This window comes from Corythoichthys intestinalis, chromosome 2, assembly GCF_030265065.1.
Source record: "Corythoichthys intestinalis isolate RoL2023-P3 chromosome 2, ASM3026506v1, whole genome shotgun sequence".
In the NCBI taxonomy this organism is placed as follows: Eukaryota; Metazoa; Chordata; class Actinopteri; order Syngnathiformes; family Syngnathidae; genus Corythoichthys; species Corythoichthys intestinalis.
This window is the reverse complement of record NC_080396.1, coordinates 56502642-56522855: the sequence shown is the minus strand read 5'-3', so window position 1 is coordinate 56522855 and position 20214 is coordinate 56502642. Positions and strand designations below refer to the sequence as shown.

The 20214-nt window shown below is 38.8% G+C and overlaps 1 protein-coding gene across 3 annotated transcripts in view; it reads right to left on the bottom strand.

Annotated features, from left to right (window-relative positions):
* The window catches only part of LOC130911890 (DNA (cytosine-5)-methyltransferase 3B), a 57488-nt gene extending 41726 nt beyond the window's left edge, over positions 1–15762 (bottom strand). The window contains exon 1 of one of the 3 annotated variants that reach the window (XM_057829535.1): positions 15641–15762. In XM_057829535.1, the coding sequence (XP_057685518.1) occupies positions 15641–15648 (8 nt within the window). In that variant the 5' untranslated portion in view covers positions 15649–15762. The remainder of the gene's footprint in view (positions 1–15640) is intronic. The other 2 variants (XM_057829533.1, XM_057829536.1) reach the window with 2 other exon arrangements.
* Positions 15763–20214: the final 4452 nt, after the last annotated feature.

Sequence of the window (20214 nt, the reverse complement as noted above, 5' to 3'; positions counted from 1 at the left end):
TTACTCTTAAATTCAGGTAACTGAGTTACTAACGCAATTACTTTTTGGGAGAAGTAATTTGTAACTGTAATTAATTACTTTTTTAAAGTAAAATTAACAACACTGATTATTACGTAGGGTAATGTAACTGTAATCAGCTATGCATTTTACGTACATGAACCGTAGCTGAGAGTTATGACATTAGGCTGGCTCATGACATATTTCAAATAGATCTTTGTTATGGTTCTTTTTGGGAAGCAAAATGTGAAAAAAAAATGTCATGATATGACGCAATTTTGCCGTGGCACGACTTGGTGAAGCAGTCCGACTCCAATGCAGCCCACCACTGCAGCTTCAAAAAATCCTAGGGGAAACACAGACAGGGATTCCCCTATATTCAACAGATTGTGGCGCACCGCCACACTAAAATGAAAGCCGCCACGCCTGGCAAATGAGATGTATTTTATTTATTTATTTAAATAAAAAAAATTTTTTTTTTAAGGCCGCTTCAAACTAGCGGCAGCCGAGTGGGAGGAGTTCAGCGGACACCTATTCATTGTGTATTGTAGCCTAATGTTCGTAACTATGCAGGCCCCCCCTTAAGAGACGCAAGGGGAACGAGTAGGAAGAATGGGAGAACGAGCGAGATAGCGAGAGATAGCGGTCGCATGTTGTAGCAGCCCGCTGTTATCTTGTTATTGTTTTTCTTTATTATTGTTACCACAATAAAGTGGGTAAGCAAATACAGACTTCTCTCCTTCTTGCCCATATCCGGGGCATTACAATAATTTGGATCGGACTTTTCGGCGAAAGTGAGCGGTGGACGGCCGTCTTGGACGTAAAGCAAACTTTGATTGAACTTGCGCGTAGAGGCGGGGCCCAAAATAAAGCCTTGCTCTATTTTCAGAGCGTTGGTCACAGTAAACGATTTATCAGTTCAAGCAGAGTAAAATAATACATATTCACGGTACAAGAACGTCGTTTCTGTGTCCATCGATTGGTAAGAAAAGGCTGTTTGTACGAGTGACGTGTGGGCGCTCCCGTCAGGGGGGACATTTCACGTGGAGTGGCTATTTTTCGGCACAACACCGGCGCGCCAACTTCAGACAATTACGGCTGACGAAACTTTGATAAATGCGCCCCCCACCCAAATTTCGCGAGCTCTGGGACACTCGAAAAATGACTCTCATACCTCTCCTTGCTAAGTTAATGGTACCTCGACGTGCCTTTGTGTGGAAATTTAGTTTACGAACAACGGGGAAAAAACTATTCACCTTCTCACCGAATCAAGTAAAACTCTTTACACGGCTATTAGAATTCCCCCAGTGCTCTAAATGGGTCAGTTGACAGAAGGACTGTTATTGTTGTGGTAATGTAGTACTTATGAGGGTCAAATAAAAGGAAAAAGGAGGACTACGACGGTGGTCTGCAACCCGCGGCTCTCGGGCCGCATGCGGCTCTTTAGCGATGCTTCGGAGCTTTTTTTTTTTTTTAATGGAAAAAGATGGGGGAGGGAAATATATTTTTTTGTTTTAATAGGATTTCTAGGAGGACAAACATGACACAAACATTCTTTCAATTCATTAATATTGTAATGAAGTTAAACTTGTGGTGGCATAGTACAACAGAGTAGTCACGTGGTGCGTCATTCTCTATAGGATCCACTGCAGGGAAAACAAACATTTAATCATGAAGGCTAATTACGTATTTCTATAGTAGGCTAATATAGCTAGTATCGATAATTATAAGGCTTGTAAAAGGCTTTTAATTTTTTGTGGCTCCAGACATACTGTATCAGTTTTTGTGTGTTTTTTTGGGGGTCAAATATGGCTCTTTCAACAGTTTGGGTTGCCAACCCTGAGTCACTACGAGATGTAAGTCGTACTATTGCCACGAGAAAAAAAGTCGCATTAGTACATCGGGTAACGTAGCTGTAATCAGCTACGCATTTTACATACATGTACTGTAGCTGAGAGGTACAACATTAGCCTGGCTAATGAAATATTTCAAATATATCTTTGTTATGGTTCTTCTTGGGGGAAAAATGAAGGAAAAAAAATTCGCTGTGGCACGACATGGTGAGGCTGTCCGACTCCGATGCAGCCCACCACCACAGCTTCAAAAAATCCTAGGGGAAACACTGACAGACGTAAGGTAGTGATTGAAACACACCACAAGGTGTCAATGGCGAGTTTTAAAATACTTAGAAATCCAGCCAATGAGTGTGTTTTGTCCCTCGACTGACGCCGTAGTTCCCTGTTTACTTTTCCATCCATTGTACTTCACGGTCATTTGAGTGCTTGCTTCAAAACGTACGAGACCTCTGGTAGTTTGTATATTGTGACTAAATATTGCCATCCAGTGTATTTGTCGAGATAAATGACAGCTAAATGAAATGTTTGAATTGTTTGTCCAAAGTCTGAGCCTCATTAATACAGATTGAAGCGCTTTTCTTTTTGTGAAGATTTATTTGAGAGATAGGAATATTATTTTTGCTGTGCTTTCACTAAATAATACTTATGTTTGTTTGAAGGAGTTGCCAGAGCTTATGCCAATAGATGGCACGGTCCAATGAACGCCTGTGTTCACTCGCCTTTCCCTGCCTCTTAGCTCTCAATGTGCAAAAAAACGGCATCATTGTAATCTGTTTGAGGCAATGCATGAGCAGGTCATTCCGCACATGCATTAAATGCGTCAAATATTTTAACGTGATTAATTTAAAAAATTAATTACCGCCCGTTAACACGATAAATTTGAGCTGTCAAACGATTAAAATTTTTAATCAAGTTAATCACAGCTTAAAAATTAATTAGTCGTAATTAATCGCAATTCAAACCATCTCTAAAATATGCCATATTTTTCTGTAAATTATTGTTGGAATGGAAAGATAAGACACAAGATGGATATTTATATGCAACATACTGTACATAAGTACTGTATTTGTTTATTATAACAATAAATCCACAAGATGGCATTAACATTATTAACATTCTTAACTAACATTCTCATTTTTATATTTATTGGTGATAATTTCTGTAAAAAGCCATGCTAGATTTGTGGCAGTAGTGTGTCCACTATCTCTTGATAAAAGTGACATGTTTTCTTGAAGAAACTACAAAAAACAAGTACTGACACGCTGAAAGGAACTTGCAATAACACACAAAAAAAGGATATGCAGTGTGTTCTCGCCACATTCTTCTTTGCATTGTTTGAGGATTAATTTTGTTCAGCCTGCATGCACATGAGTAGCATATGTCAACACGTGACTCTGTGTTAGTGTGTGTCTTAGTTCGTGCGCACCTGTGTGTTTGCAGGCCTGCCCAGCAGGCCTTAAGGAGCCATTATCTTATGTTCAGAGACAAAAACACATCCCAAATACACACAATTTTTTTCCCTCCCAGTCCAGGTCTTCCTGAGTGGAGTTTGTCTGTTTGTGTGGGGTTTCTCCAGGTACTCCGCCTTCCTCCCACATTGCAAAAACATGTATAATAGGCTGATTGAACACTCCAAATTGTCCATAAGTGTGAGTGTATGCATGAATTGTTGTTTGTGTATAGGTACCTTGTGATTGCCTGGCAACCAGTTCAGGGTGTACCCTGCCTCCTGCCCGGAGTAAGCTTGTGAGGATGATCGTTCAGAAGATGAATGAATGAATAAATAAACATTTTTCCGAAGTGGGTATGAAATGCTATAAAAAAATCAATTGGCATTGATAGTGACCAGAATGATCAGGTTTATCTGTGCAGTGATCCTCACATATTTTTTTCTTTTAACACAGACTCCCTTATTCACTAAATATCTCTTTTTGTGCTCAGGACAAATAGATTAAGGTATTACTTTGACATCAACTTGTAGAGTATCCATGTCATTGTAAGGTTTAATACGTTCATGGATTTGCCTACATCTTTTAAAAAAAGTTAAATTAATCCATTCACACCTAAGCCTATTTTGGCTGAATTTTGGCCGAATTTGAATGACTTTGATGTTGCCTTTATATTTCAAAGAAAAAATTGTTCACACCATAACCTTCATGTCCAAATTGGTGTTTTCTTCACTGACCAACTATAATCAACAATTTGGACCCAAAAAAAAAAAAAAATTAATATTGATGTCCCATTGACAACCAAAAATGCTCGACGAAACATTTTGAAGCATGATAATATTTATTCAACTTTTTGGGAATGGGATTAACATTAAACAGAAAAATATGAGACTGAAATGTTTTATATTTGATCATTTTGAAAAAAAGAAAAACCAAAAGCAGATATGGTCATAGGCTTTTTTGTCCTTTCTACATATTATTGTCAAAACAGGTTACATACAGGAGACCAAGAGTGCAAAATAGTGAATATATACACATACATGATGTATGTATGTATACACAGTATAGCTGTTCCTCATCACAACACAAACTGTAGCAAAGTAGTAGTAGTCACAGACGCTGTATAGTACCAAAAATGTATGGATTACTGCACATACATGAACATAATTTTTTAAATATATGCTTTCAACAAGACTGACAATGTTACACTGTTCAAATACGGATGCTATGCCAACGAGGCACGCATCATACATAGTGGATTGCCATGCGCACATCTGCGCATTTACACTCTGTATATTGTACTGTAAGTCAACGCACAATACAAACATGGTGTATACGTAAAATACCATGAACAAAGTAAAAATGAGCTTGAGAAAAGTACAGAGAGAGGTTCAACTACAGAGAAACAATCGATACCTTTCTTCACCAAACTTTGCTCATCCCGTTGCCCCCTTGCTCCCAAACTCTTCTCTAAATCTCTGTGGAGGTTTTATTGTCCTGGATGACCGTCTTGCTGTTATTTTAAATTATAAAACCTATCGTTCTTTGCTGTTTTTTACCACTCTCCTGACTTTTCTTCTATGTGTCTGTTGCGGGTCGCATCCGTAAATGTGCCACTGACAGCACGTCAGAGAATAAAAGAGCTGATTCACTGGTTTCCTGGCGGTAGGAGAGTGAGATCACAGCAATGACACCCGTTTGGCTGTCAAGCGCAACGTCTCAGCTTTCAGGATCCGTTGAATTTTTTTCGGTAGCGCAAACCGTTTAGGAGTTACAGCAGTTTAAAGTACGCATGAGGAAATGTGTCACTGGCGACACATCCATTGTTAAAGGGTTAAGTAGAGCATAAAATACTGTATAAAGCCTGTCATTGCAGCATAATTAGGGATACTGGGGAAACTTCACCTATAGACCCCACTCACATGACGTCACAGCCACACCTCCGCGCCATATTGTCCGTCAGCACGTCGTGTTTAAGCATTACCGCTACGTAAATTCATCCTATTATGGCGTGTTTTTCTGCTCGTTAACAGTAATAATCAAAATGGTGATGGCGTGTGTGGCGGTTGGTTGCAGTAACAGAGAAGATAGACGGAGAGACTTGAAGTTCTACCGTATTCCGAGAGACCCGGAGAAGAGAGCGAGATGAACTGCTGCAATTCGACGAGAAAACTGGGCACCAAACGATCACCACAGATTATGTAGTAGTCATTTTATATCTGGTAAGATGCATTTAATATATATTTAGAGGGTTTTGGGCTGACAACCACAATTAAGATCATTGCGAGGCTAATCGGCGACAACATAAGAGTTTCAAATTCAAGATGTTTATTTCTAACGCCATCATTATTTTTTGAATAATATTTAGCTGGTACCAAGTGAAAGAAGCTGGCCTCGTCTCCGAATCATCAGTTAAACAGAGGTGTCCAAACTTTTTGCAGAGGGGGCCAGATTTGGTGTGGTAAAAATGTGGGGGCTACCTTGGCTAATTTACGTACAACAATATATTTAAACAAATTTTAGCAAGCCCTTCTGTGTGTCACATTTGCTTTATTATTATTTTTTTAATTCATAATTTCAACAATCTCACCTTTGTGGCGTTCTCTTTCGACACTCGGGCTCTTGCGAAATAATGCTGCTGTGAAATTAAACTAGCTTCAAGTTGCTATAATTTCTCGCTGCATATCTTCCCTGTAATGTTGTACATATCAGCATGTCTTGTTTAGTAATATCGCGTCACATCGAACTCTTTGAAAACAGCGACTGTCTCTTTGCAAATGAGGCAGACACAGATGTTGCGTATTTTATTGAAGAAATAGTCCAATATCCACCTATCCTTGAAGCGTCGGCCATCGCAGTCAACTTTTTTTTAAATTGATTGTCGCCATTTTAGAAAATTGGAAGTAAAGGGTCACACGGGGTAATGTTGCTTAGAGTGCTGCTCTTAACGTTTTTCAAAGTTTCGTGAGAATAGGCTGAGTTTCTGTGGACAAGATAGTTGTAGATATCAGGGTAGCAGATGTCAGGCAAGACAGCGGGTCGAAAAATATCGATTTAGGCATCAAATATGGATCTGGCGAATGGGTAGACTGAAGCTTTTCCACATAACTCCTTTTATGCAACGCATCCAATGAGTTTACAGCATCTGAAAGCACGGGGGCTTCCGTGAATTGCACTATAAATTGGGCGACAAATTGAAACCATTGAGAATACGGATAAACAATGACGGACAATATGGCGGCCGGATACAGCGACACGTCATTGTGTGACGTTGGTGAGTGGAGTCTATAGATGGCACTGCCTCCTCAGTAATATAAAAAATATATACAGTGCTGGCCAAAGTATTGGCACCCAAGCAATTCTGTCAGATAATGTTCAATTTCTCCCAGAAAATGATTGCAATTACAAATGTTTTGGTAGTTATATCTTCATTTATCTCGCTTGCAGTGAAAAAACACAAAAGAGAATGGGAAAAAAAATCATTATCATTTTATACAAAACTCCAAAACTGGGCCGGACAAAAGCATCGGTACCCTCAGCCTAATACTTGGTAGCACAACCTTTAGCCAAATAACTGCGAACAACCGCTTCCGGTATCCATCAATGAGATTCTTACAATGCTCTGCTGGAATTTTAGACCATTCTTCTTTGGCCAACTCCTCCAGGTCTTTGAGATGTGAAGGGTGCCTTCTCCAAACTGCCATTTTCAGATCTCTCCACAGGTGTTCTATGGGATACAGGTCTGGACTCATTGCTGGCACTTTAGAAGTCTCCAATGCTTTCTCTCAAACCATTTTCCAGTGCTTTTGAAGTGTGTTTTGGGTCATTGTCCTGCTGGAGAACCATGACCTCTGAGGGAGACCCAGCTTTCTCACACTTCATTATGCTGTTAAGTTTGTTGGTCGTCTTCAGACTTCATAATGCCATGCACATGGTCAAGCAGTGTAGTGCCAGAGGCAGCAAAGCAACCCCAAAACATCTGGGAACCTCTGCCATGTTTGACTGTGGGGACCGTGTTCTTTTCTTTGAAGGACTCGTTTTTTCTTTTTAAACTCTATGCTGATGTCTTTTCCGAAAAAGTGCTACTTTTTTCTTCCAAAACGTTTTTGGCTCTCTCAGGTAAGTTTTGGCAAACTCTAGCCTGGCTTTTTTATGTCTCTCGGTCAGAAGTGGGGTCTTCCTGGGTATCCTACCATAGAGTCCCTTTTCATTCAGACGCCGAAGGACAGTACAGGTTGACACTGTTGTACCCTCGGACTGCAGGACAGCTTGAATTTGTTTGGATGTTAGTAAGAGGTGGGAATCTTTGGGTACCTAACAATTCGATTACGATTCAGAGGCTCCGATTCGATTATAAATCGATTATTGGTGTTACCCAAACCCCCCCTTTTAATGTTTTGTACATTAGTTCCAAAATAGTTTAAAAATCATATTAGGCTAAACCAAACTAATATTTAAGTATCAAGTTAACAGTTAAAAACATTAAATAAAATACTCAAGTCCCCATTCTGTATCAGCAGCTTTAAACTACATTCAATTAATTTAATGATGTGAATCAACTGTTAAAGTTGATAAAATTTCTCCCGTTATTCCACAATTTCCCTTCTGCCTACTTACAACATGTCTAAGTTTTAAAGCTGTTTCATTATTTAAAGATAGATTCAAGTCAAGATTTTGCTGATTTAGGAGTATTTCAGATAAAAAGTTACTTAGGTTCGCTACAACAGAGCTGTCTAGAGAAGTCTACTGCTTTAAGATGGCGGCTGTTACTACTAAGTAACTACAAAACGGCAAGCCTGTCGTTTTGCATCTAGTTCTTTTTATATGTTCTAACACTGCAGTCGTCTGTTATTTTGCATCCAATTCTGCATATATTTGATATCTACGACTGCCGTATGTGGCCGTATGTTTGTAGCGACTAGCAACTGGGCGTTGTTTGAACCAGCTGTCGGCCGCAGTGAGGTATTTTTGTTTTTTTATCTAGCGGCATGAGTTGAACATGATATTTGCTCTTGGTCCGTTCCTCATTGCGTCCTAAAGACCGCGCTGACTGTGTTTTAGTTCTGCTTTACCTGGTATAATTCAATAATCGGAATTTGGATGTTTGTGAATCGTTGTCGAATCTTCCGCGGCCGAATTGCGAATAATCTAAGAATCAGAAATTTTGCACGCCTCTAATGTTAGTCGAGGTTCTTCATCCACCGTTCACACAATCTTTCGTTGAAATCTCTCGTCAATTTTTCTTTTTCGTCCACATCTAGCGAGGTTAGCCACAGTGCCATGGGCTTTACACTTATTGATGACACTGCGCACGGTAGACACGGGAACATTCAGGTCTTTGGAGATGGACTTGTAGCCTTGAGATTTTCCATGCTTCCTCACAACTTGCTTCTCAAGTCCCCAGACAGTTCTTTTGTCTTTCTTTTCTCCATGTTCAAAGTGGTACACACAAGGACACAGGACAGAGGTTTAGTCAACTTTAATCCATTTTAACTGGCTGCACGTGTGATTTAGTTATTGCCCTCACCTGTTACTGTATGTGCCACAGGTAAGTAACAGGGGCTGTTAATTACCCAAATTAGAGACGCATCACATGATTTTACAATGGGTGCGAATACCTTTTTTGGAGTTTTGTGTAAAATGATAATGATTTAATTTTTGGCCAGCACTGTATAATATGTAGAGTAAAATAGTTTTTGACAAACAGCTAGAGGAAGCCAGCATACTACTGTAATTTAAGTGGCCATTGATTTTTAAGCACAAGAACTTAACACCTTCCAAGGAAGGCATATGCTTTAAAGGGTGCATCGTGAACTATGTCCGGATGTTTCACCCATTTGACACACATACAATTGTCTTGAAAGTCTGCACTGATTCACAGTCGCTGGAGAACGATCTCAAGTTCTTGGCTCAAACTTTTTGGTGCATCCCTGCAAAATACTCTTTTGAAAGGCAAAGTCAATGTTGTGCTACTCTTCAAAATTGTTGTATATAGGAGGAACGTGTGTGTGTCTGACGACATTATATCACTGCATCATAACTACTGCAATATTTAAAAATTCATGTCGCCACCGAAAATACACCAGTGATATCATTGGTAGGGTATGATGATGTAGCACAGCCTTGGGAAGAAAAAACAAGCACAGAGAATACAGTACAACACAGTAAAGATTTGGATCCCAAGCTTTAGCAATATGAGATATGCAGCGAAAGCGAAAGGAGCAGCCTCCCGTGTGACGTCATCGTCTGCGCGGGTCACCTCTGGACCAGAAGCTTATTATTTTTCGCCGTTGATCGAAGTATTCTCCGGAAATATTCAAGAGTAAAATTTACAAGCTCTTTCAGTTGTAAAAAGAGGGGCAGAAAATCTGCATCTGTACCATTTGCCTTCATTGTTTACGATGTCATAATGCCACACAAAAAGACAGCAATGGCCTCCTTCATGACGTCACTTCCGTTGGCTCCGATTTTTACACTGGTAGCCGGCGGCTAAACCATTCGCAGTTTTAGCTGGCTCCTTTGCTCATGTAATAAAATATCTGGACAAGAGGTACATTAGTGTAGCGACATGCCGTATAGTATAATAAATTGAACGTTAAGGCCGTTATCCTTCCTAGTGTAGTTGTAGCCAAAGTCTGGCTTCCATTCCTTGCAATTTAATTCAACATATGCTGAATTTCTTATGTTTTGGTGCTGGTCTTGCACCTTTACTTGCAAGACCAGCACCAAATCACAACAAATCCAGCATCGGTCCTCACTAGCATATGATAGATTAAATAGCAGTGTAATCATACAGTATTTCACTTCTGAAACCTTATTACATATATGTTTAATCTAAGAAATGCAACGGGCACAACAACAATGTATCGGTGGGTCTGAAGGAAGGATGGAGGACAAAACCAGAGGGGCCCATCACAGGGTAGGAGGAATTAAAGGAAGGGGGTCCACATCAAAGTTGCTGGAGATTATGGAGGTGATTGTTCACTTCCTAAATGTGTGTGCGTGATTGTCGAGGTGGGGGCTCTGGATCTCTCTAGGGGTCACATTCCTTGTCAGTCATGTACTTTTGGATCACTTTATGCTCGGTCAACTCCACAAAATGGCAGACATTCTTTAAATGGGCGTGTCACGTGACTGCCAAACAAAATGTACTTCCTGCATCTGTGACAAATGGAGAGCCTCCATCCCCTTTGTACATTTTCAAATTTGCTTTAAGGTTGACAAATATCGGGGTTCAGGGTTAGTTTCCACATCTAGTGTTTCTCAAACTGTTACATAAAATACAACCTAAAAAAATAAATCGTTCGATCTCCATGTAACACCATTATGATTTTTATTCCTAAGATTGTAGCTATAATTGTTTTAGGTAACATTACGCAGTTTGATTATAAACACTTTGCTTGAATATAGGCTGTGTTTATAGGCTTGTATAACTATAGACATACCAAATCCTTAATAAATACTGCAGGGACAATTATAAATAGCAATTAAACATTGCAAAACAAAAAATTACAAAAAATATACAAATTGGAATAATAATAACAATGATAATCTAACAAATCGGGTTCTAATGTGGCTGTTGTGTTTTGCATGTTGTTCTTAAACGTACCCTGTGAATGACGAGAGAATGAGAGGTGCGTTAATGTTTTTACTTTCACTTTTCATGTTCTGTTGTTGTTGGCATCGGCTACGGCAGACAGTAGCCATGTTGTGCAGCACAAGTTTTGAAATAAATTATTAAAAACCTGACGAAGCTGGCGACTTCCTTGCCAATGTTACAATAATAATAATTGTCACCTTAACTTCTAAAGACTGGCCAACGAACATTGGAGAAAATCTGCCGTGCTACCGTTTTGCAGAAAAACAATGAAATAGCTGTAAATAGCTGAAATTGTTGTAAATCGTCGTATTTAAAGCATGTCGTCATATGTCAAGATAAAGGAGGAGTCAAATTTTACGTCGGCTGTCAAAAGGATTGTATGTTAATGCAATCGTATGTCAAGGTACCACTGTATTTCACAATTTTGTTGCTGAAACATTTCAGACATTTGAAATTTTTTTTTTAACAAAAAGGCATGTATAAAAGATGACTATGTTGATCGATGTTTTGCGTTTCAATCAATTTAATTGGATTGTTGCTTAACCAATCAATGTACTGATCCAGATCTCTGTAACAGTACATTCCTTGTTCCATCCATCTACCGATTTTCAACACCACTTTTCCTTGTCAGCGTTCCGGGGTGTTGGAGCATATTCCAGTTGACTTTGGGTGAAAGCCAGACTACACCCTAAACTGGTGACGAGTCAGTTGTCGGGTACACGCATAGACAGACGACCATTCACATTCACAACCCACCACCACTAAATGAGAATCGATCCCGCACTGCCTGCGCCGAAGTCCGGCGAATCCAAGGGCGTAGGTTTGCATAGGAACGGTAGGGACATACTGTAACACTACCATCTTTTCAGGGTGCTCAAACTGTCCCCACCACCTTTTAGGCAAACTTATTTACATTATATAAGGAGTTCAGTTGAATAGGTAATTTAGATTGTCTTCCCATATGTTGTAAGGATAGGATTGACTCTATCATTATTTAGTGAATTTTTTTCATTATGTTTAGACTTACATTTACCCCTTTTCATTCGCTGAAAGTGCTGGTTAGTTTTTTCTCCTCAAACACACGTTTGATTGGCTGATGACTTGCATTTATTTGAAGTGTTTTAATTTATTTTCTACATTAAGACATTTTTTTCGATGATTACACATTAATCCTAAAAAATTAAGGTAAAAAGTTTTCATTTTTTGTTGAGTTTGGCTGTGCTTGTGGACAAAAGCAGTAGTGTTTTATTTACCTGAAGGAAGGCTCCATTTTTATGTTTTATGTATTTTATGTTTTTTTATGTTTTGTGTTTCTAAGAATTTTTTTCAAATATATTTAACTTAATTATTTAGACAAACAATGTTGAGTGGATTTTAAGACCAAGGTTTATTTTTTGCATTCTTGGATTAATACTTGAGATAGAGATTATTAACAAGTTTGTTTTTATTTCTATGTTATTATAATTTATGTTCAAATATTGCAATTTCGAGTTGCAAGTTTTCAAAATGTTTCTTAGTAGTTTTTGAAAACATAGGTTTGAATCGAACGGTGTATCACCTGAACCAATACACATGAAAGTCGAAGTCAATACAGATTTATTTTGCATATTAGGCTATCAATTAATTAGGTTCATATTTGTGAGAAATGTAGCCCTGCCGCCCGTTCAACCAATCTCTTTGGTCTTAATCATGTTGCGTCCCCAGAAAAAAGTGTACATGCAGGTTATGCTGTTATATCGTCCCCTACCAATGTTGAGACCAAACCTACGCCCTTGGGCAAATCAACCACTACACAGACAGTGACCCTAAACCCTCAGTTTGAACACATTTCATTACAATACGACACAATATCGATTCTTTGGACAATGGTACGATTTTGCATATCTGATATCACAAATCTTCCACAATTCCATCTGACAGAAGGGCCTTCGATTTATATATCTATCCAGATTAGTGCTGCAACGATTAATCGATTAACTCGAGTATTTGATTAGAAAAAAAATATTCAGTTTTAATTTTGCTGCTTCGAGTATTCGTTTAATTAAAGTGGCGTTGCAATGGTTTGTTTTGAAAGTGTTTGCATTTAGTTTTATTGATTTGGGTATTCATTTAGAGGGATACACTGCCCACTAGTCTGCCTCATTTCACATGGCAGAATGCAGCTTCTCCCCGTTAAGACCAGGATAAGCTAAGTTTTTGTTTGAGCTAATGTTTTTTTTGTTGTTGTTTTTTTTTAATGCATTCGTAATTTAGTGTAAAGGTATATTCAGCTATTTTTTGTGGGAATATGAGTTTGAACTGTATTTATTTAGAGCATTGTAAAAAAAAAAGTTGGCATTTTACAGCATTTAAGATCGCGGACTTTTGATATGTAAATTAGCCAATTGTTCTTTTGTTGGACATATATCCTCATTTATTCATTGTTTGATACCGTTTGAGGCTCAGGTCAGGTATTTTAATTTTCTTTATGTTCCTTATCCGATTACTCGATTATCCGAACTAAGTAGTTCCTCGATTAATCGACTACTAAAATAATCGATAGCTGCTGCCCTAATCCAGATTAATGTTATGTCACTAGCAATGTAACGGTACACTAAAATGTAATTTCGATTCAGTTAGTTTTTTGAAGTGCTAAATTCATATAATTTTCCGTCTAAAAATGGCAGGAAAAATGACTTTAAGTGCTTTTATTTTGAACAATGTAAACAATAGAACTAATTGTTACAAGTCTACAACGTAGTAAACAATTATTGGATTATTACGCGATTACATTTTGAGGAGTAAATGTGCACATTTAATTTTAGTTGGCGGTTGTAGTGCCACCTGTTGCCGTGGCATCCACTTGACAGCCTGCGTGGAAAGACGGTGTGTCTTGAATGGATACCGCAGAGCTATATTACAGGTGGGCAAATATATATTATTCAAAAAAACAGATTAGAGCTGAAACGAATACTCGAGCAACTCGAGTTTAAAAACTGATCCGAGTAATTTCACCTCGAGGAATCGTTTAATTTTGCCAGCTCTAAGCATCACGTTTTGCCCGGACTACTTTTAATGCGGACCAACGCGCTGACGCCACATGCGTAGAAGAAGAAGCAATAAAACACGCACAAAAAAAACTTACCGCAGCCGACAGCCGCTACAAACTACGCCGACGTTGCTAAAAACTACGCCCGCATGATCCTAGTAGCAGGTCATGTCCGACGCGTCTCATAGATATCGCATGCCTTTAGGACTAGATGCAAATTGACAGACTCAGCCGCTTCTGGGCAGAGTTAGTAAACAGTCGCCATCTTTAAGCAGTAGACTTCTCATCGCTAATGAATATAACGTTACTGTCACTCGCTAACGTAACGTTAGCCCTTCGGAGTGCTAGGTTTCTATTGATTATGACCACTGTCGATGCGTGGCTTACGTGTCTTACATACAGGCTTTATTTAATCTGTAAAAACACAGCGCTGTACAGTGATGAGGGTGTAAAATTAAAACATAATAAAGCTAACTGTCAGTTTTAGCTCAGTAGTCATTGCTGAATAAAACACCAAGCAGCACTGGTCCCTAATGTGCTCCAATACAGCAGGTATCATACATTTCTTTTGAACACTGCAAAAACTCAAAATCCTATCAGTACTTACAGTTTAGACTAACTTATAACTTAACTAGAACTTAAAAATAGCTTGACACAAATGGAAATTAAATCGAAACACGTGGGAAAAACACGTAGATTTCAAGTGATGTGTGTTATCAAGCGTAATTACTTTTTTAGGTAAGAAATATGTTTGTTTGTTTTTTTTAATAAGATCTAGAAGTTTTTTGAGTGAAAGCAGTTAATTTTTTTATTCTAGTCACATCTTAAATCCAAATTGTTGGGTGTTTTCAACAATGTACATCGAAAATAAAGACATTGATTGACTGAAAATGGTTCAATATTGGATCAAATGTTTTTTTTCTCATGTATATTTATAACTGCTCTTTACCTTAAAAAAAAAAAAAAAATTATCCATTACTTGATTAATCGATAGAATTTTCAGTCGATTACTCAATTACTAAAATATTCGATAGCTGCAGCCCTAAAACAGATATTTGAACATGTATGTTTTGGTTAAAAAAAAAAAATAAAAAAAAAAGAAAGAAAATGATATTATTTTCTGGTTTTCATTTTAGGCTGTTTTTCACGATACTAAAAAAATATTTTCCTATTATAATGAATTTGAATTACCCTTAGATTATACAAATACATAAATAGTTTTATTTATTTCTGATAAAGTGACAATGACAGCTTCGTTATTGTCTCTCACGCTCTTTTCTTTGGCCTTACTAAATCAATGCCGTCACAACTTATAGTAGGGCACCATACTTTCATCACATACTAAAATCAGTGCTTTTACCGAGCTTCTTGAAAAAGAGAATACAATGTGGATACACGGGGCCCATCAGTCTGTAAGGTTTCAAAAGTTGGCCCACGCCTGTGCGACTGTGCACAAACAGCGTGAAAAAGCAAAAATGAGGTAAAGCAGCATCTTAATTTCCACCTAGGTTTTAATATAAACGTTGAATTAATTCACTTGCCGATATCAGAAAAGCAACAAGTGCAACAAACTTCGAGCAAAACAACTTTCTAAACACGCGTGTGCTGTAATGCACGCATGCATATAACACGCCACACCGTCATAACCAGTCAATTATATTACAGCAGTCAATTTGAAGGTATATTTAAAAACGAGTGGAAAATAACTTACATAAGCATCCAGCTGGGAAATAATTTCACTTTCCCGCGGTGGAAGACTTCCAGAAGTTGAGTAGGATACTTTCGCGCACGAGTCGATCACGCAGCGAAAACGTGCTGCCGCAGATCCGTGCTCGCTCTCTTTGAATGCCTTGCCTTCCCCTCAACTTCATCTCGGCCGCCTCCTATGTGTGGGGCGGGGCGTCTTTCTTACTTGAAAAGTTAGTCCGCAGGTGAACTTCAGTCCTCAGGTTACATCAGGTGTGGCACAATTTGTGTGCTAACTAAACTCCACATTTGACAGATAGACAAGGAAGTAGTTGAGGTTAGGAAAAAAGGAAGGTAAATTGTGTCTATTAATATTCATTCATTAATTCATTCATTCATTCATCTTGTGTACCATCCACATGAGGTTGGCTGGGATTTTGGAGCCTATCCCGACTGAATATGACCAGTAGGCGGGTTGTTTGTAATATAGTTAAAAGTAGTAATGAACTACAGACTAACCAAATTATATTCTGAAGTAATTCCCCAATGTACTGGACACGTTTGCACGTTTTAAACATATTACATATAAACACTACACATCAATCAGGCTCTATCAAAAAAATAATAATAATGTGCGGCAGGAGTTTTATCCATTTCACACTGTAAATTGCCCCCCCCCCCTTTAAAATTAAATACATACATACATACATACATAAAACTGAGGAAAACAAGAAACTGCTATTGCATATTTGTTACTGTTACTGTTTGAACTAGGAATGTTATAATGACTATTTGAAAATGTAAAAACTTGCCGACATTATTGAAATCAGGTATTCGTGCAAAGCCTGGTGGGAGAGAAGTCCACCAGCAGACCAAGTTTTTTCGGGAAAAAATAAAAATACAGTGTTATATATCACTGTGGATGATTGGTTAGCACGTCTGCCTCACAGTTCTGAGATCAAGAGTTCAGTCTGGGCTCTGACCTTCCTGTGTCGCGTTTGCATGTTCTCACTGTGCCTGCGTGAGTTTTCTACGGGTACTCCAGTTTTCTCCCACATCCCAAAAACTCCCACGGAAGGCTGATTCACCACTTCAAAATGTCCTCTGGTTTGAGTCTGTGCATGATTGTTTTTTTTTCTCCTTTTGCCATTCGATTGGCTGGCAATCATTTCATGGTGTATCGCACCTTCTGCTCCATAGTTAGCTGGGATGAGCTCCAGCATCCCAATAACCTTGCCTGGCACCGCCAGACTATTCTCCCTGTATTTTTCAAACACTGTGAGAATAGTGTGGGACCCAGCCCATTAACGGCCTCTCGAGCAAGCAGAAAATCAACCGTCCAATCAGATTCGTTGATTTGCGTGACGTGTTGTTAATGAGTAACGTCACTCTTGCGCGCCGAAAGTCGTCTCTACAACAACACAGATGGCGAACGGGAGAGCCGAGAATATTCCAATTTGATGTTCCAATCCGCGGTAAAATCAGTTTTAAATGACCAAAAACAATTCGACACAAGTCATTGACAAAAGTCAACATGACTCGACATGACTCGTGCTAGCCATGTTGAATAAAATCCTCCATTCTCCGCTCACGCTAGTTACTTGTCGCTTTAACAACGTCATGTCTGCCCGTCGCTTATTGGTCCACTCCGCTGTCTGTTTGCTGGGGCTTGCTCCGCCCTGGGAATTTGATCCGCCGGACGGTCGCCAGACTCAGTCGCCGGAACAGCGGTGAGTCTGGTATGCAGGCAACCAATAACCCATGTGAGGATAAACAGTACAGCAGATGAATGAGTACAGTTTTGACAGACAAAAACATACCATTAGTATTCACTCATCCACTGTGCTCTCTCCAGGCAAATTAATAATAATAATTTATATAAATAGTTTTCACTAAACCTAAACACTAGTAAATCTCAAAACTATCCATTTGTGGTCAATTGTAAAACTAAAATAGATTAAAGTAAAAAAGTGCAAACATGGCCAAGGAATAAAAATTGGTAACTCACTCACTAGGTCAAAAAAATGTTGCGCAATGGCATAGAGCTGTGCAGTTTGTTTACATATAACCATAAACGGTCAACATATTTCAACCGTATCACCGGACACAGTTAAAATCTGCATTCGTTTGTATACTTTTTTCGTAACTCTATTTTAGACCAGCTAGCAAGAAAAGCTTGGTGGACCCCCAGGATTGTGAAGCATTGGGTGAAACCCTGCTCATTGAAATGTATTATTACTTTGTTAAATCATTGTTGCTAATTACTATTTAGATGTCTCAGTATTATCAAAGTCTTAAAACAGATTAATACTGCAATAACAATAGCTATAATTGACTATAACTATTGATGACACGATCCTTGGTAATTTGAGCAAAATTGTCCTTTCATAAGTGTGTATCCTTCTGGTAGACCGTCACATTAATTTCAATACCTAAGAAGAAGCACTTAGATCTAAAAATATTGCTTATCTTTGTGCTGTTTGATATTGTGTGTTTACCGTTATTGAAATAACTTTACAAAGAATGAATTAATGTATTCCGGCTATTATATTTTATCGGTGGTCCTTATAGCTCTTTTTATAGGATGAAGGCCTGTCAAGGTGGCACTCAAGTAGTTGTTGTTCTTCTTCCTATTATAAGAGTAGAACCTAACTTTGAATTCGCACTCCTTTGCCATTTGACAGATTGTCTTTAAACCTAGTATGTTCACATAACATGGGCCAGTATCTATCATTCCTCAAGAAATCCAGCATCGGCTGGTTCCTTTACCTACAAAACCAGTACCAAAACACAACATATCAAACAAAACCTTGCTGGATTTATTGTGTTTTGGTACTTATGCACCAGTAAAAAACACATTTGTTGTGTTTTGGTACTGATTTATGCAAAACCAGTTGCCTGGCTCTGCCAGACTATTCTCCCTGTATTTTTCAAACACTGAGAGAAATAGTCTGGGAACCATCCCATTAACGGCCTTTCGAGCAGGTACAAAAACAATCGACAAATCAGGTTCGTTTATTTGCGTGACGTGTTCTTCACGAGCAACGTCACTCTTGCGCGTCGAAAGTCGTCTCACAGATGGTGAACGGGAGAGCCGAGAATATGTTCCAATCCACGGTAAAATCAGTTTTAAATTACCAAAAACACATCGACACGAGTCATTGACAACAGTCTGTCTCGTGCTAGCCATGTTGAATAAACTCCGCTCTCTTCGTATGTTTACTTCCGCGCACAAGTCCCTCGTCCTGCCCTCGCCATTTTACTAACGTCATGTCTGCCCGTCGCTTATTGGTCCACTCCGCTGTCTGTTTGCTGTGGCTTGCTCCGCCCTGGAAATTGTATCCGCGTGAATGGCGGCCAGACTCAATAGCTGGAACAGCGGTGAGTCTGGTGTACCAGGCAACAAAACCAGTCCCATAGTTGAATTATAGATCGGAGTTGGCCAGTAGAGGGCAGCCTTCTGTAGGTTAGGAATTTTCCAGTTGAGGGCATGTACGCACAGCTCAATTTGCGCGGTTAATGGGGACCAGAACCCGCAGTGATAAGTGAAAAACCGCAAAGTAGCGCCCCATCCCCCAAAAATGTTTTTTTTTTCTTGTGTGTGTGTGAGTGTGTTCAATGTATTTATTCAGATTTAGCATTGGAAAGAGATACGCTTAAGACATTTTATCACTCCCCTCAAAAAGTATAATTAAAACAAACTTTTATGTATATACATTTTGATAAATGGTTTTAATCACTTCGAATGTAATAATTATGATAAGTTTTAAATGAGTTACTGTTCCACCGAATTATTTTTAAACAAGAATAAAGTAGAACAGTGTTTGTCTGTATTAAATGCTTCATTGAGTGAGTCCACTCAAATCCACTCAAGCTGCTCACTTCCACACAATGAATTGCCACAGCAACTGTTTAACAAGCAAAACGATGATTGACGCATACGGCGCTTTGAAGTTTCGGCTTCCAAGTATCTCTGGCAAGAGCAAACCTTAATGTCTGTCAATCATCTTTAACTTCAACAAGCAACTCCAGTGCACTGCCAGACCAAGAAAAGCAGCAGGATGGAGAGGGAGACTATCTGCATCATCTGTATTTATTTATTCATTGATTGATTGATTGATTGATTGATTGATTGATTGATTGAAAAAAAAAATCTGCGATGGACTGAAGGGGCGAAGTTTGAAGCGCGAAGTAGCAAGGGATCACTGTATTGGGTTCTGGCATAGTGATTAATGACTGTACCGAGTGTTCTAGCTGCCTCTCTGAAAATCAACACAATGATAATATGATAGCACTGAAGAAACCGCAAGACAATTACCATCAAACCGTTTTCAACATTGCTTATCCTAATAAGGATTACTGGGTGTTGAAGTCTATTCCATCTGGCTTCAGGTGAAGGGAAAGGGCAACCATTTGCGTTCCTGTTGTCTCTTTAACCCTTTATAGGGCATTCATTTAACTCAAAGGTTGCCATTGATGTCGAAAGACATCAAATCCATTTTAACTGGGAGACGCTGGCAACGAATAATCGCTGCCATGCGAGCCCTCCCATTAAATATGAGTTGGATGTCTACTCCAGTCAATAATAAAACATGAATA